General features: G+C 37.6%; 1 protein-coding gene across 3 annotated transcripts in view; it reads right to left on the minus strand.

The window, feature by feature from the left end:
- The window catches only part of SPAG6 (sperm associated antigen 6), a 33,412-nt gene that overhangs the window by 8,375 nt on the left and 6,027 nt on the right, over positions 1–19,010 (minus strand). For all 3 annotated transcript variants that reach the window (XM_051610682.1, XM_051610680.1, XM_051610681.1), the window contains exons 3-7: positions 14,625–14,791; positions 10,990–11,173; positions 4,480–4,685; positions 3,458–3,631; positions 830–982 (exon numbers count right to left, since the gene is read on the minus strand). In XM_051610682.1, the coding sequence (XP_051466642.1) occupies positions 830–982; positions 3,458–3,631; positions 4,480–4,685; positions 10,990–11,173; positions 14,625–14,791 (884 nt within the window). The remainder of the gene's footprint in view (positions 1–829; positions 983–3,457; positions 3,632–4,479; positions 4,686–10,989; positions 11,174–14,624; positions 14,792–19,010) is intronic.

A 19,010-nucleotide genomic window follows, 5' to 3' on the forward strand; every position in this document is an offset into this window, starting at 1 on the left:
TGATGTTATATTGTAGCAATTTCCATTTTTTTAACTTGCATTTCTGATAGAATACATTTCTGTTCCTCTCTTCTTATTGTTTCATTTTTTCCACTCATACAGTATATTTTAAATTACTGACATAGTGTGAAAATGGGCCAATGCTCAGCGAAATTGCTTCCTTCCTCCTGTCATTAGTTAGCATTATTCAAATCATAATATTATGTCAGGCACTAATTTCACCTATTGTGAATATTGCAAATTCTCTCCCTTCTATATCATTGCCCAGCAGAATTTATTTTAACTTGGAAATTCAGAGCTTATCTCATTTGAAATGTCACTTGCACAACGGAATCAAACCACACTACATTAGAAACTGAGGTCATTTCAAGTCTGAAGATCTGTTGTAAGATTATTGTAGCAGGACTAGCAAAGTTGGGCCTGTGCAGTGAAGAATTAAACATTAAACCATTGAACATTCTTGCTTCAAAAAGTGTTTTGGTGTAGCCACAAATACTCATTTTAAGAGGAAACAGACCATAGAAATTCACTAACTTATTTTCTGTAGCCATGCAATTGCATCATAGAAAAATAATGTACTGTAACACAAATGTATGTTCACAAACTAATCCAGGACGCTTTATAAAAGATTCAACTTCATAAAGACACACTTTGATCAGGTTACCACATGATTTCAGCTGCAGCAAGCAGTGATATCAGGAAAAAGGGCATTCATCAACAGCAAGTATATAATTCTGTCATAAAGTATGTTCTCTGCCTATGCTGATTTGTCTCTCTTTCTCAGACTACCACTCAAGGATTATAGGAAGACAACAAAATGAGAGCTAACCTTGGAGATAATCACTTCCATTGACAGCCTCTCCGAATGACCTGCTACATAACCAAGCATCATGATGCCAGGCAGCCTGACAGTCCCTCTGCAGCTGCCAATACAATCAAGCACAGCAGCAACTCCACCTACATTTACTATAAACTGTGAAAGCTGAAAAGAGAAATGGAAGAGATTAGATACTGTCAAGTATCAACAGGCATAAAGCACTACATCAGAAAAGTCTTTAAAGTTATTGCTCCTGATTTACAAAATAAAGCTGGAATAAGAGTGATGTTTCATACAGGCCATGGGGCACTAAGTGCAGCATGAAGTTTTCAGGAATGAAACTGTTTTGCTACTCCATTTTTTATTGACTTCACTTCATCTGGACTCTGGATTCTTGATGCTGTATAGCATGGAATGACATATTCTCAACTCCATTAGTATATACCAAAGAATCATGCAAATGACAGCCTAATACATGGACACCCTTGAAGATGCACCTACAGCCAGATATTCTTTCATACTAGTGCCCACTCACTCCCAAACCAACATTGTATGTTCTGTGCAGGGACAAAGGGAAAGGCCTGCTCCTTTTCTCACCTGGATTCTAGATAACCTCTGCAGCATGAAAGCCTTTGTGGATTCCCCTCCTGAGGCATGAAGCCAAAGACAACTGACACAGATGCACAAAACAGACTTGGGACTACTCCATTCTGACAAGTCAGGGTATTCTGAGGTCTGTGCCCAGGGAAGACACTGGATGGGCAATGGAGTTTGCCCCAGGATGCCAAATTATATAGCCTTGCTTAACAATCGTGTCCACAGTTTATGATGCTTCCTGTGTTTATCAAACTATGTAATATATTTCTTTCCAAAAGGTATCATTTCTCACTTCACTTGAGGGACAGCAGTAATGTATTATATCAACAATGCATAGAAATTAAAATAATTTAATATTATTATTATTTTCTTCTGTCTGTTTGTGTATATCACATTTGTCCCAAAGATTCCTGTCCTGGTTTGAGCCAGGATGAAGCACTGATCAGTAAAAGGAAAATTGGCTTCATCCTGGCTCAAACCAGGACAATTCCAAAGCAAAAGAAACACATTCTTAAAAGTCAACACCAGATTAACAAAAATTAGGCATGTGGATTTCCAATCCAGTTATATAAACATAAAACACACTGTTGCATTGAAGCCTTTAAAAGGGGATTGTTTTTTCATGAAAGAGCTAGATGAAATTTAAAGTTATTACTTAGAAAAAACTGATCACAGGACTGTGGATGCAGCTAGTGATGACTAAGTCCTACATCTGGGCACAGACAAGAACACAGAGCTCCTGCACAAGACATGTTCCCTGGTGCTGTGACCCTCAGGCACTGCTGCAAGTCCCCCAGATCCTGACCTTCACAGGAATTTTACTGCATATTCAGACAGAGAGGTGAGACCCAAAGGCCACAATGCTCACATTACTGACACAGCCAACTCCTCTAGAAGTATCACTTGCCAATCTGGCTCTGTTGCAGTATGTGTTGCTTAAAGACGAACAGAGATTACTGTCACTCTAAAGACAAATGTGGAATGTTAATTCCCACAGGGAGTCACCAAGATACTTCCTACAGCTCCTCTGGAGAGCTGCTAGAATGGCCCATTTCCCTTGCATGGAGGATCCTGTCCTAGCAGCTCTTCTGACTCTACCTTCAATCTTGTAAAGTTGGTCTCTGGCTTCTGACTCTAGTGCCTACCCTTTGATAATGATAATTTCTTCACTTTTTTGAGAAAGTGAAGTTGCATTGCTCATGAGGTGCAGAGAGAAAGCAGTAAGTGTGACACAATTGCAACCTTTAATCACCAGCAGCTTAGAGATCAACAGGCAGAAGAAACAGCACAATATTCATGTTTAAACACTTCTGAATTGTTAATCTAGTAGCATGGTTTCGAAATGGCTGCACCCAACATTAGGGTGTTCCACAAATACTTTGTTTGTATTTCATTCCAGAGTCATATTTAGAGCCCTTTAATTATCTCTGTGGTCTGACAGATTAACACAGTTATAATTATTTCTTTTTCCTATTTAATTTGTATTGACATTCCCACCTTTCTGCATCAATTATTGGCAAAAACACTGCAAATGCTGAGACTCAAAAACTCAAGCTAATAAAACAAACTACCATCAGTTTAATAATAACTAAGAGAACTTTTGTCCTTCGTTGTCATTGAAAAAATAATTAAAATGTGATCCCAGCACGCCAGAAGATTTTTTTAAAAGACACAAACCATCTAATATTGTTTTAGGATGATCTTGTAATTTATTACCTTGTATCATTACTTCTGTGAATCTTTTCTCATTATATTTTTAATATCTAGGACTGACAATACTGCCAGCTTAAACTCTCTCTCTGTGCAGATATCTTATGGAATGAAATAGCTACGTATACATTATATGATTCCCAGTTTCCTAACCCAATTCATATTCAATACACATCTCATAATATCAGCAAGCATTTCCATATTTTTCCAATGAACATGCCAAACAGCTATTTGCCCTCCCTTTCAAAAAGCAAATGACAGAATAATCCAGTATTTTATTTAAAGTGTAAAATCTAATGAGATGACCTTGTATTTGCATTTTCAAGGTTTTACCTCAGGCGTGTGTTTCGCTATCTCTCTAATTAAAGTTGCACCATTTTTCTTGACGTATTCATCTGAGTCCTTCAGGCATGTGAGCACAACTGGGAAAATTTCTGCTTCAACCACCAACTCTGCAAGATGCACTGAATGCTTTGCTATTTGGCTTAGAGCTGACAGCACCTGACGCTAGTAAATAAAAATTGTTATAGAATCAATAGGATACAAACATCCCACAACACACACCCCTCCTGCACACAAAAATCTATTGCATCAAGGAAAACAAAGCAGGATAGGGAAAACAATTACAGCTATTTTACAATTCACTGAGTCAATTCATGCACAAATATAATGGCACAGAACATTCGTTGGTTCCTGAATAAAAGCTTCTCCTTTGTTTTATCCCTTTCAAGTTTGCTATATATTAAAAAAGAAAATATATATACATTTAAAATTTAGTGAAAACTACAGAAAGTATCTTTATTTGCATAAGGTTGGTTTGCCAGACCTTATATTAAAGAATTTTTTCATCTATTTGTTTGAAGTGGCATTTTTATGTTGTCTTCTGTTTCTGTTAGATGGAAAAAACATATTAAGACTTTTTTTTTGTCATTTAAACTGTAGTGATTAAACCTTCGACAACAGCTATTCACATCACACAGTACATTCTAAAATACAAGAATACATTTAATATTAACTGGTCTGTAAGCATATTCCTAAGTCCGCAAAACATTTTTTGGTAACTGAATTGTGCAAATATTATCTATTAAAAATATGTTGCCTTCTTCATATACCAAATATTTCTTTTAAAAAGTCATACTATTCATTTTAAAGATTAGCTCTTCGCAGAGCAGCAGTTTTTATCTAGTAGCTAAGTCTGTGAATATGTTCAGAACTCTTTGTCACTATGTAGATCCATTTAGTTAATGCCTAAAACAAGAGCTTCCTAAAGAAATATGCACATCAGTGTCTTTGATTCAGTATCAAGTAACGACTGGTATAATGGAGATGTTAAAAAAAATAATTGTTAAATGTACCTTCAGTTTAGCATCAGGGTTCAGGATCATCTGAGCTAAGGGAGCGATAGCTCCTGCATCCACTACTGTCTGTGCTAACTCAGGAGAATGCTTTGAAATATCACTGAGAGTTGAGGCAGCAATCCTTTTCAAAGCAATTTCTGGCTCCTGGATACAGAGCACTAAAAGAGGAACAGCTCCTGAATCCACCACAGCTTGTGACAGTTCTGTAGGTCCAAGGAAAGTAATTAAGTGAGTATGGGTGACTGACCCTTGTGCAAGCCATTTTTCACCCTGACAGATACAGCAAAGGAAAAAGGGGAGGGTGTAGTTCACTGTCTCGACATCTGCATTTCAAATCAGCCCTCCTGGTTTCATAAACCGTGTGGACCAATCCACAACTGAAAAGAATGCAGGTCAATAGATGGACCCCCATTTACATGCACACATTTGAGGTAGATTAGGCTGAAATGGTTTGTTATTCTGTTTTCTTTTTCTTTTTTTAAAGTAAGCAGATGTCAGCTGTTTAAACCCCGGCTATTCTACACTGATCAATAGGAAAGCATTTTATGCATGGCTAACAACAACACAGAAAGCCAAAGTACCAAAATTTTACCAACCACCTAATTAGAGAGCATTTTACCCTCTTTAAATGATAAGCAGATATTAGCATAGATCAAATGCCATAAACAGAAATACAAAAAACATACATGAAAGATTTATCTTATATAAAAGATTGGAAAAATGTAACTTGCTGATCAAAACTAGGCTTTGCTACAAGACACAACTTATATTTTAATGACATGAAAATATTATCCTACACAATTAGGCAAACAAGAAATATCATCAGTGGGATATTGTGTGTCTGAGATTAGTACAATATCCTTAACTAACTGCACCTTAAATAAAAAGACAAAAAATAAAAATTAAAAAAAGCTGAGCATATGATTAGCTGACATGGACAAAAATTACACTACTAGAAATTCATTAGCTCTCTCCATGCATGCAGCATTAATCACAGTCCTAAAATAAGAACTACCAGATATCAGAAGCAAAATTTGTACTATAACCAAGCTGTGCTATTTTAAAATAGTGTTGAAAAAGTGGTAAAAATCATGGGGGTTTCAATAATCTATTAGGTTCTTCGTTCAGTTTTGCTACACCTTATTATGCATATCCATTATTATCTTCAACATTTATCTTGACTTACAGTACCATGGCAACATATGGCTGTTGTATTTCAAGAGTCTAACTTAGCTTTTGATTTATAGTCAATCCATAAAGAGGTTTTCAAACTAAGAAAATATAACATACGTCATTAAATATACATAGACTAATATAGTTTTTCATGAAATCTGTAAGTCATGTCATCATTACATTGTTAATATCCAAATAACGTTCCTGACCAGATTTATTTTCAATTAGTTAGTTACAGCCACACACTCCAATGCATATGATAAGCCAAATATTTACACTGTATGTTATTTTATTATATAATATTTTAAATAAAGTATAAACATTACCTCACAAAATTAACAAATAAAAATAAATAATGCTGTAATTTGCAAACAAATACAAAACTAACCCTTCCAAGTTTCACTCTTCAAATAAGTACTTGACTGAAAATGTGGAGTGTGCATCCTCCAAACATATACAAATCGCGAGTTTTCAACAAAAAACAAATGCTATATTCTCAGCTTTACAAATTTGAAATATAATGTGCCTGAAATTATCTGAAAACATGCCTGAAAACAAACTAATCAATGTAAGTGGTATAAGCTGCATTCAGCTTCTCATGGAAAAAGCCATACCCAATTTCTTCAAATTGTATTTCGATGCTGTACACTGACTAAGCAGAAAACATAATGAACTACTGACCAACAGTTCAGATTAATCCATCCAACTTCAGAACAACCAATTCAGTTGCTTACAGTCTGCTAGGAGTTGCTAATATCTGGAAAATCATGTTGAGAGGGATAGGATACTACTAGAAGAATGGGCTTCTCTGCTGCCTTATGAACTGAAATAATGAAGTTCAAGTAGGGAGAGAAAGAGCAGTACTTTAAGGTCACAGCTATGTCCAGACATGCAAAAGTAACCATACAAGTTATTTTAAAAGAGCAAACTAAATCTGATTCAATTTAGATCAGCTCTTGCTGTTAGAAGTCTGATATCGTTTAAATACCGATGGTTACTGCTGGTCATGGTTAATTAAATGGTTGGTTTCCAGTGATGTTTATAAGGTTCATGGCTAATAACTTACCACATGGAGGGCTGGACCATGTGTCAAAAGACAGACAAGCAGTAAATGGACTGTCAGAAAAAACAGGAAAGCTGAGGCAGGGACAAAAGAAAATATAGATCTTCGCATCACATTCCCCTGCAAACTCAGCACAAAACTATGATTCTAAGTATTAATGATTCTATGATAATTGTAATTCTTCCTTCTCAAAGGGAGACTCAATTAACCGTCGAACTTGGTAGAACATATTTTAATTCAGACTATGCATCAAAGGATTCATAAAACTTTGCTACCCAATTACAAAACACAAAAGTGAAAAAAATGGAGGCTGAGATAGAGTTAAAGGGGAAAGTACAATTGTCAGGAAGAATTTTTTTAAAACAAATGTTCAGATCAAGAAACCAAAAAAGCTGGAAAAAATTACAAAAAGACTTTTCTGAACACTGTACCAAGACTACGTTATAAGGGCAAAGACAAGACCAATAGCTGAAAAGGAGAAAGACAGCAGAGAAAAGCTAATTTATGAACCTCATTTAATTCCACAGAAAGCTATTAAAATCTTGGGCTTGGAACTTCAGTTTTGGGTACAGCTTAAGGAACCTGTCCAATTGCATAATGATAAAGTAGGACTTCTCCCTACATGAGTGAAAGTAGGAAATGTTATTCTACAGATGATCAGAGACAAGTGAATAAAGGTTCAAAATCCACCATAAATTAACTGCTTTTGTCCAGAACAATAAGAGGAAGATATTAGCAAATGGAGATAGTGCAGACATGAAGACAGACTGACATGGAGGTAGACAAAAGACTGATAAAGAAAGACTATGGAGTTTAAGATGTCACCAGTTCAGCTATAAGTTGTACAGATTTGTCTCAATATGAAAATACCGGTTAATTAATTCAAAGTAAGTTGAGGCCTCGTCATGAGCTTATGTAATCAGGAAGAGAGGAAAGTTAATGAAGAGCAGTCAATAAGATCCTGACTACATGCCCAGTGAAATCAATGGGAAGTCTTACAGGATTAATCTAAACTGGTTTAAGGTGTTACCAGAAAAATGTTAACACATTTATAATGTTAGTAGTGATAAAAACAAGACTAGGGAGGAAAGATGAAGATGGGAAAGTGAATGTGGAGGTAGTCTCCAGAGAAGGAAACTCAGCTCTGAACAAATGCCAAATTCACATAGTGGAGCAGTAGCAAAACTTGGAATCAAATGCAAATTTCAGTACAGACCAGGGTTCTCAAACAGGCCTTGCTGCGGTGGCAGGTGTAACCACAGCAAATAACAGGGTTTAGCCAAAACAACCACCAACGCTGGTATTCTTTTGAGGACTGTGTGATCATGTAAAGGCCACATAAGGAGACTCTCATCCCCACGAGAGGTCCAAAGAGTGTCACTGTATGACAGAAAATTAGTATAAATTTGCTTTCAGCAATATGCTTGAGTATAAATATTGTTGTTTGGTTTTTTCCTACAAATTGACAATATACTGAAGCAGGTAAGAGATGTAGGCAAAGCAAATGGAAAGCTAAGTTATTTGCATATCTCAAACTTAAGAATTTTGCATTTTAAAATTAACTGGATGTGGTGTAAGTAAAAATTTACAAAATACTTCTCATGGACCTGATGGTATTTTGGTAGTATTTGAAACACTTTACACTTCTTTTCAAGCACAAATAGCAGAAAAAATGAATGGCAAAATTACAGAACACTGATCTGCATACTTGGGAGTAAGATCAGCGTCTGAAATTCAGCTCAAAGGGATCTTCAAGAAAGAGCAGAACTGCAAAAGCTGTTCCTAAATTTTGGAATCTGACCTGGCAAGATTTTTAATCTCTTGAAATCTCATGAGACATCTGTTTTGACCTAAAATCTCACAGGTTTTCTGGAGACATCTGTTCACAGATTAACTGCATTTTAAGAGACTGTTGTATGAAGACAGTAGCAAACTTGCTAACCAGAGAATGTTTTCATCAGGGGAAAAAAAAAAAGTCTTTGATTTCTCAAAATGTAAGTATTTTCATGGGAACATACACTGCAGTTCCTAGAGAGCAGCTTTACCAGGTCACGGATGGAATTTCTGATTAAAAGCAGAGAGATTCTCTCATTCCAAACAGCTACCACTGAATGCTGGGAGCCTTTGCTTGCATTTAGGGACATAGGTTCACATTCTGCCTAAGACACATCAGGACTTTAATCTGTCTCTCACATATATCCCAGACATACTCCCTCTTTATTGAACTTCTCCTGCTGGGGCAAATAAGCCTCCCTATCCCCCAGTCTTTTCAGAAGAGAAATGTCTTAATGTTGTCCCATTTTGGAACTGAAACAATTCTTGAAACTGAAAAAACTTAAGTGGGTGGGGAAAACCATTTCACACCTAACTTTATTTTTAGAGCTTAAGCTGCAATATGTGTCCACAGTCAATGACAGAAAATCATAACTGCCAAATGTTATCAACACAAGTATGTGAATCTACTCCAGAGTTTGATTAACAGTAAACATCAGATGTTGATAAAAACAAGTCCATCTATCTTTGTGTCCCATCTCCAACAATATCCTGACACAAAGGCATGCTTGTAGGAGTGTTGGAAACACAGCAAGCACAGAGTGATCTTTCTTCAGTATAACTCCTCTACTTTCAGTAATCATTTTAGAGACTTCCTGTGACTGTTATAGAGGACGGTAAATCCCCCAAACTGGCTGTAGCTGGGCAGGGGAAGCACAATTTTTTCAGGTTTTTTTTTTGTTAGTTTGTTTTTTGGTTTTTGGTTTTTTTAACTAATTACATCTAGTGATCTGTCTATGTCATGATGCTTGCAGCTCCGTAGCACTCGCAGTTTCAACAGAATTTCTGAAAATGCTGTTCTGTTGCTGGTGTAAATTGACATGAGACAAGCACTCATTCACTGTCAGTAAATAAATAACTCATAACCACAAAATAAAAATGTGTACAAAGCGTTTGTTGTCTTCAATACCTCCACATCACCTCCGTCTTTGCAGACAATGCCACCAGAGTGAACTGGATCACTCCAAACATGAGTGAGCATTCATGCAGTGAATAGCATTAAGGGCAATGGACGTGAGTCAATATTGATCTACTGACATAACAAAACTACAGAAATGTTTATGTTAAGAGTAACACACACTCACACTTACACTACTCACATTTATACAAAAGAACACTTTCAAATGACACTTAAACAAATATCTTTCAGATGGAAGCAACAACTATTTTTCACCAAGGGTGGGATTCGGACCCGGTGATCAAAAGATAAAGGATCATCGTGACACAGAGCTGCCTCAAGAATTAATTTGTTCCTTGGAAAAAGAAGTCTGTTAGGAATGTGGACAACTTTGGAGTCTGTCCCCGTAAGATAACCCTCTCTCTTAGTGGGACTAGAATAGCCCCCATAAGCTTCCACAGTCAAGCACTCCATATTGATTACAAATGAAAGAAGAAAATCACTTACAAATTCAGTCAGTGTATATTATAGAGCCAAAACCAAAACAAATGCATGAGATAATGTAATAATCCTAGAATAAGTTTAACTTTCAACAATATGAACACAAGTCATTTCTCCCACCCTTTCCAGCCAGCAGCTTCTTCCCTCAGTGCTTTGATACATAGCTCTAAACTTTTACTTGAACTATATAAATAGCTGGTAAAAGAATTATCAACCATGTGGATCAGCTTTTAAATAGGAACATGACACGGCCAGTGAGTTATACAACTACTTGTGAGACAGGAGTGAACTGCTCGGTATCAGATTCCTAAGATCTATTCCTGACTCTCTGAGAAGAGTGTGGTCTACGGGCTAATGATAATAAAGTCAGTGCAATGAATCTGACACATTTACCCTGCAGGCACTGCTGGAAGCTGAATGAAACTTGGTTCTGTCAAGGCTTCTCCATTTTACTATGTATATAAAATATGAAACTAAGGTGGAGCAAAAGAAACTTTGTTCCACAGCAACAGTTACACCATACATAAAAATTCTGAAATTTCTTCATGCAGGAGAATAAAGCATCCTGTCCTTCCCTGGCCACAGGCCAATGCATCCTACAGCACCTCTCATAATAAGGCAATCTGGTGTAATTTTCCCACAAAAGGTACAGCATTGTCAGATTGGTACAGCTAGAGCAGGTTTTTATTCCAAACTTAAAATTTTATAACAGTAGAGAAGAAAAAGTATCTTATTCTATTTACAGACATTACAGTAATATAATTTATTATAACTCCTACATAGCAATAAGCTGAAAGAGAATGCATGTGAAACCTGTTACCTGAATTGTGTCGGGCAATATACCCAAGTGCCCAAGATGCAGCTTCTTTGACTCCAGGGTCAAAATCTTCCAAGCAAATCACCAGCATTTCCAGTGCTCCACACTGAACTATTGCCTGAGCTAGCTGTGGAGAATGTTTACCAACTGCTCTTAGTACAAATGCAGCTGCTTTCTTGTAGAAACGCTACACAAGGCAGAAAGAAAAAAAAAAAAAGCTTTTAGTAACATTATGGAGTTCAAAGCATAACACAGTTTAGACATACATAAATTAGACTTTTTTAGTAGTAGCAATATCTCATTCAGATACAAATCAGGACCACCAGACAGCACACAATGAACTTCACAGTCCTTCTTTGAGACAGCTCATGATCTAAAATTTGCAGTAAGTGCATAAACAAACAGAAAAAATGAGAGGGCTAAGAGGATATGGGGAACAGATAATAGTCTAGATAAGTCTGTTTATTTAAGTGAGTAGCAAATGATAAGGGCTGCAAAAACAATAGTTCTTAACATATTTAACCAGATTACATGGGTTATGCAGGGCAAGCTCCTAAAATAATTCTACCCATCTGTGACACTCAAAGGTTTCACAATTTCTAATGTATATACCCACACAACATCTCTATGAGAAAACATTATTTACATTTACAAACAGTGACACAGAGAATTAGATCCAACAACGGGGCTTAAGATCTGCATCCTGAAATTCCTAAACACTGTCTAAGCCCACAGCTAAGATCCTGAAAACCCATCCCACCAAAACCCAACACTGGATGACCCTCGTTTTTTTACCAGGCATCCTACAGTCTCCAAGCACTTGTCTCAGTTCTACCCGTCTCCCTCAGTGCTGCACCAAATGCATGTTTTAAGCATATTTGTAACACATGATGCTACAGACATCATGGGGTTCCATGTAAACTGCAGAGATGGTTGTGGTTTCTTCTAAAAGCAAAGTTAAAGTCTTCCCCCAAAAGTTGCCTTTCAGTGTTTTCCTCCAGTTCCGTAATAATCACTGGGGTGTGGAAGCTGAAGACTAAATGTCTACCCCTGCCTTACAGTTTCAAAATCCAGAGCCCAGTTGAAGTACTCTGAGCAGAGACAACCGTGTTATGAGAAAGACAGTTCCCCTCCCTTGTGAAACCATTGTGCAGCAAGGACTGAGAGATTCCTTGGGACACAAGTAATCTACTGCCATGTCCATGAGCCCAGAGTATGCCCTCCAGACCAGCAGTTGACAGATCATCCTTACAGACAAGCTCTAGAGTGCTCTGTCCCTGTGTACCAGCTGAATTAAATCTCATTCCAAGATGCTTGATCCTCCCCTGCTCTGTGCAGGAAGCCTGGGCACTTTACAGTGCTAGATTCCTACTGACAAGGTACCCAAAACTTACAAAATACAAAGCCCACATCCCTTTTGGATCAAGTCCAGAGAAACAATGAACCATGTGAGTGCTTTTGTACATCCTGTAAGGTGCCCACACACCTTCAGAAGAAGTCTGATCTAAAGAACTAAGGTAAGGCAACAGAGGATTATCTGGAGTGGCTCCACAGGAAGTAAAATAAACCCAGGTCCGTTCCTTGACCCTGAAGGAATGTGACACACCATACCATATCCTTCCACCTAAACTCCTCTTTCCTCAAGGTACAACAGCCTCATCTACACTACTGGAAACTGTCTCTGCCTTGTGCTATCCTCCCTAAGCCATATCTAGGCATTGCCAAGTAGTTTGATAGCTGGCACTGGCTAAAAGCACATCAGAGAGCATGTTAATGATTAAAGAGCACAGTCACCTTCCAGTGCTCAAATGCATGCCTGACCTTCCTTAGATTACCAGTACTGATGTAATTAATTAGTGCCAAAAATCCAGTCTTCTTAGTTAAGGCCTACAAGCAGGTACAATAAACATAATATACAAGCAAAGCATTAAATATCTTTTAGGGGTAACAGAAGTTAAGGGAAACAGTATAGACAAATGGTCAAATCCCTAACTCATGTAAATTACTGTAGGTTTTGCTGAACTTAATGGAGCTACAGTTGTTTACACCAGTCTGTGCAAAAATGGGTATGTTATTTCTGTTAAGTAATTATGCTCCTGGCAAAGAAAAACACTTATTTGTTTTTATTATTCAAAACACATTTCTTTACCAAAAAAGTATACTCATGGGCACACTCAGAACACACTGTAAAATTGTATTTTGTTCAGTATAATTGACAAAACATTGATCTGAGACATGACCCTGTAACTGTTCTCTAAATCAGTATAATCAGTATTTATTGTGTGCTCAAATAATCTGTTTCTTAAATACAGATGTTGATACAACAAAAGTGAGTGGAATGGAAACATATCTGGGTTGGGGGTTTTTTGCCTATGGGAAGTAACAAACTGCATTGCTAAACTCTGCATGAACTGGATAATGAGTTTCCTTCGCTTGCCCTCAGTCACCAAGGCATAGCAGGCTTTCCATGACCTCACACTAATCTTGCTGCTGCCCCAAGTGATTCTGAATTACAGCCATCTCAATGTAATGACAGCACGGGCAGTAACATGGAAGAGATAAATCAGGGTACTCAAGCTAATTTAGTGAGGCCTTTGAGTTGTAGCAGAGAGCTAGCTTCCAAACCAAAACAGAGGATAAAGAGTTTTGTTCCCCCTCTTCCCTTAATAGTAATGAAAATTATTATAAAAACCTTTCTAACTAAAACCTTAACTTCCTTTCCATACTACACCAGTATCTTGATATCAAGGTTTTTCTATATGGGTTGGGGTTTTTTTAAGATTAATTGTATAAGCAAGGTTCTATATGCACAAAAAATATGCAATGAGTACTTACACCTATGGTTTCCTCAAAAGACAGAAAATGAAAATAGAGTTTTCCAAATTATACTTCAATTGAAATCCTACTTCTCCTAAATCTACTAAATCAAAATTGCAACCTAAGTATAGGTGTGATACGAATGTGCTTAACCCTCAGCTGTGTTTTTCTTTTTCCGGTTATTAGGAAACTTAATTGAAAGTATTTTTGTTATTCTAGATTAGGTTCATTGGGAAAATCAAAGCTGGAATACAAGCAAAATCTGAAGAAAAATGGCAAGAAGGGGAAAAAGAGACCACCAGATTTATTTGTATTGCAATTATGACTATACTTGTTTGGTTTTGACATACGTGAAGATGAAAACCTTTCAACATATTTTGCTGTGTCACTAGTTTGATATTTCTCATGCTATGGATTTCCAAAAGGCTATGTTTAGAGATACTAAATATTTCATTAGAGAAGTTAGTTTTCTTTATAAGTGTTAGGCATTATTGACAAATCCTTGTCAATTATTACTACTACTTTCAAATTGACTCATTTTAAAGAGGGACCTTATATAAAGCATCATTCAACATTTTAAAAACACAACAGTGCCATGAATATATTACTAAAAGGTAATGTATTTTAAAGTCAAGCTTATTTGTAGTCAAACTTAGGCACATTGATCTCTCAGAGGTTCAAACATACATGCTGTCTCTTCAGTACATTTATTACTAAACAAGAATAACAGCAGGTAGCTGACAAAAAAGATTTCCCTTTCCCTGTGGAACAGTTGGGGAAAAAAAAAAAAAAGATTACTTAAGAAAACAATGATGCCTTACATTCTGCTCAGACAAAGAATACACAAGCTGTGGAAGAATCTCTCCCTTCACAACTGCCTCTGCCAGGTCATCATTATAACTGGCCAGTCTCCCAAGAGCCAAAGCCGCAGTATGTTGCACAGTTGGGACGCTATCCAGCAAAAGAGGTCTCAGCAAAGATATTACACCTAGTTACATCAGGAAGAGAAAAGCCCTTTTGGTAAGCAGAAAATTTTCTAAACTTTTGTCTTTATGCATAGAAACCTATTAAATTACTCTTCCGGGTTATAAGAACATGTGGGAAATCCAGGTGTTCCACTGAAATGAAGTCAGCACTTGGATAGTACTGCTGATGCACAGCAGTGTTTCTCCACACTTCCATGGGTACAAAACATTTCTGAAATATAAAAAAAAAGTCACATGTAGAAATAAAGTCTATTGAAACATCTATAAAATCCATGTCTTAAAGTGTACACAAGAGAATAAGGTATATTCAAACAGGTATAAAATGCATGTGTTAAAGTATGCATAGGAAACTCCATGTGGAGGTCCTGGTGAGCTGACATTGGCATGTCACTCATTCAGCATGCCAGCAAAACTTCTACGTTGAATTACACCAAATTACATTTCAACTCGTATAAGCAATAATTGATTTGGGGACCATTATCTGTAATACATTACATTCCAGATAGAAGAGTTGAAGATTTTTTAATCCATTATTTATTATGTGTTTTCACTGATGAGTCCACCATGTATCAGTTAAAAACAGAATAATATGAAAGTCCATCCTTAAAGGTGCTCTTACAATACATACTTGAAATTATAGGCAAGGTAAACAGCTGTGACATGAACCATTAGCAGTTACAGCCTAAGAGAGTCCTTACATCCATAAACATCTGGATAAAAACAGGAAGCGGGAAAATTAAACTTTCCATTCTTGCAATAGGAGGGAGGAGGTCACAGTGCAGTTCTGCAGGCCTCCATGCTGGGACATGCCATTTGGTATTCCTCTATGATCTGGAACAGCATGAACAGTGAGGTGAGACCTTGCTGGTGACTCAGAGTTATTCAAGGTAGTACTGGGGAGAGAAACTGCAAGAAACGGAATGACCGGATAACAAAATGGCAAGTGAAACAGAATACATATGGGGAAGCCAATCCCAACCTCACATATACAGTGATGGACCCCAAAGAGGTCACTACTACCCAGAAGAAAGACCTCAATGTTAGAACAGACAGTTCCATGGAGATCCTAGCTCATTGCTCAGTAGCTGAGAATAAACTTTACCCATAGAATTATACAGAGCTCTCAGGATTATTTAGAAAGGAATAGAGACCAAACCAGAGACCATTACTAGGTCACTGTATAAATCTATCCTACATTCAAGATCATCTCCTAGAGTATAATTGGAAAAAGTTCAGTGAAGGGCAACAAGGATGATCAAATATGACCACTCCATATGTGGAAGTGCTTCCTACAGTTAAACTAAGACTCTTCAGTAGGGGTATAAATGAGATCCACAGGATTACATAAAAAATACTATTTGTAAGGTCTGAAAAGGAAAATTACTTGTACTGCAGTTCTTCAAAAGTGCTGTCCCTGTACCAGCCAGCTGCACAAATTAATACTTCTGAGCTTTGCACTTCAGCCAGAAAGCAACGCTCTCTGAAGATGCCGAAGTGCTACCACAGAACACCAAACACTCAGAGCTACAGTCAGAAATCTCCCCATCAGCTGTCTCCGTTCTTTCCACTACATTTTTTTGCTAACAAAGACAAAGATTTAGCTGGCAGACTGTGGATGAAAGCAAGACTTTCCTTCTCAACGGCTCCTGTGGTTTTAAGTACTGAACGAAATGTCTTGCGGTGCAACAGTCCCACAACAGTAGGATCACTGCTTAATGGCAGATGACACCCAGGTGTAGCACAAGCATAACATGACAAGGAAAAGGAGGCCCTTAGAGCAAGGAACAGTTCAAAGGGATGGAGGCTTTAAGAAGTTAGACCCATAGCTCACTTCTGTATAGAAGGGCACTTTAAAAACAAACAACCAAACAAAAAAAGTTGAGCAGCAGTGTAATTCTCACAGAGAATATTTCTTTTAAATTAAACTCAAATTGCTCCCAGCAAGGAGAAAACAGCCTAATGATCTATACATGGCTCTGAAAGAGCGTGGGAGGTAGAAAAAAATTAACTATGCTGACCATTAATGAATTTGTTCTGAATTTGGTCAATACTCCAGAAAGAAGCTGCACTGCCATGAGAGGTACAGCCTGCCAGGATGTTCACAAGTCAAAAGGCCATAGGTCTCAGGGGAGCATGCAGTAAAAGGAGAAAAGTGAAATTAATTTGTCATGCCTCACAGCACTACAGAAGCACCAAAGATGGCTCTATAACATGCATCACCTGAACATGTACAGGTAGAACCTACGGAAATTGTAGTATGGCTGTGGCCATACCACTACTTCTGTCAAAGCTACTAGGAGCTGAAAGAGGCCTCCTGTGTACCAACAGACAACAGCTAGATCCTCCATTATGGTAAGATCAATTTGAATTCATTTAGCAGTTTGCAGAAATCACTACTTCAGAATATGGTCATCATATTGACATCTTCTCACAAACTCTCCCAAATAGCAAGGATGGTCTCATTAGCAAGTTATGCTTCATATCTAAATGCACCAAGTATATGACAAATTTAGGGTGAGACACTGGAACAGGTTGCCCAGGGAAGTTGTGGAAGCCCCATCCCTGGAAGTGTTGAAGGCCAGGCTGGATGGGACACTGAGCAACCTGGTCAAGTGGGAGGTGTCCCTGTCCATGCAGGGTGGTTGGAACTAGATGATCTTTAACACCTCTTCCAACCCAAAACATTCTATGAGTCTATGAAATTTAAAGTATAAACAAATAAGAATGTGAGTTGGGGCCAAATTTGTGTATCATCTATAGTGAGCTATCCTCTAGCAAGTCACCTGCTTCTCTCTATTCGGTCCAAGCAAGGATACCTACCAGCATTTTGAATTAAATTCAAATTTATTTAACATTATCTTAGAGCAGGAAAATAGGTAAGAAGTTTCCAACAACTTCCTTTGACCTCTACCATTCACTCAAGTGAACAGGGCCATACAGAGCAGTGAGTAGCAGTGCTTTGCTGCCGAAAACTTTAGCAGAATTCTTTGGTGGATTTCTAAATAAGTCTCTTGTGACAGGAGTAGGAAATTCATTAACTCTAATTCAAAGGCAGCAACACTGCTGTAAACTACAAAATAAGGCATTTAGACCATTGGACTAGATTTGTTTTGGAAGAGTTCCCACTAGCAACTCAGAGTAACAAGGAATTACTGCCAAATATTCTCCCTTGCATCACAGAACCTTGACTGACCTTGGGCAAGGAATGATTCCCCTTTCTATCCTCAGTTTCACACTCAGATTTGTTTCAAAGAATTACACACTTCAGAAGCTGAATCACCCTTAACACAAACTTCTCCAGGGGAGCTGTTGTGCACCAGGCCTGATGCACTTTTTTTTAGCAAGCAAGTGCTGGCTGCTGCCTATCTGGAAAAAAAACCCACTCAGAGCAGCAGTAGATTCCAAGTTTTTTTCACTCCAAGTTTCTGTAGCCAAACAAGCAGTCACTATTCTGAAGATAGCAATCTTCATTTGATCATTTTGATTTCTCAAGGAAAACTACCTGGAAGTCATAAAGAATCCCTCTACCTTCTTCCTGCTGCCACAAACCCTTGTAAAATGTGAATAGTCAAAAGTCAGAGAAACATCACTCTACTTTTCAAATTCTCTCAATTCTGCATCTGAAGATGACCACTCCTACCCTATTCTCCTTCCTTAAAAACAAAATTTATTTCCGATTTAAAATGTAAATGAAAAAGTTGATCTATGCTAGTGCTGTCTCTGGATACACTCTTATCTTGACAACGCTGTCCTAATTTATGTTTCTGATCAAGTATAACACTGTCTTCTTGTTTTTGTGTGCTACCTGTTACATCAAGAACATTCACTGAGCTAACATTAATTAGCACTCAAACATATATCATACCAGGGCTCCTGATGTCAATTTCAGCTATTTACCACAGAAACAAAGTGGAAATTTATTTCTGCTTCACCTCAACATCTTCAATTACCCTTTCCTAGATGCAGCATAGCAGCAAGTTTGAAGCAGGAGACTCAAAACAAATTTCCCGGAAGAACATTGGGAGAGAACTTTCACACGCATTTGTCCTGACATGGCCTCTTCCAGAGATGGTGCAGTGCACGTATCTCAAGCACATACTCCTCAAGTGTGGCTCACCCCGAGAAAGGGCTCCTCACTGCAACAATTCCATGCACAACACAACTACAATCCTTCAAATATCAAAGGGAACATAGATACAGTTTGGTAATAGAAACTCTGGG

The sequence above is a fragment of the Apus apus genome, chromosome 2, assembly GCF_020740795.1.
Source record: "Apus apus isolate bApuApu2 chromosome 2, bApuApu2.pri.cur, whole genome shotgun sequence".
NCBI classification, from domain to species: domain Eukaryota; kingdom Metazoa; phylum Chordata; class Aves; order Apodiformes; family Apodidae; genus Apus; species Apus apus.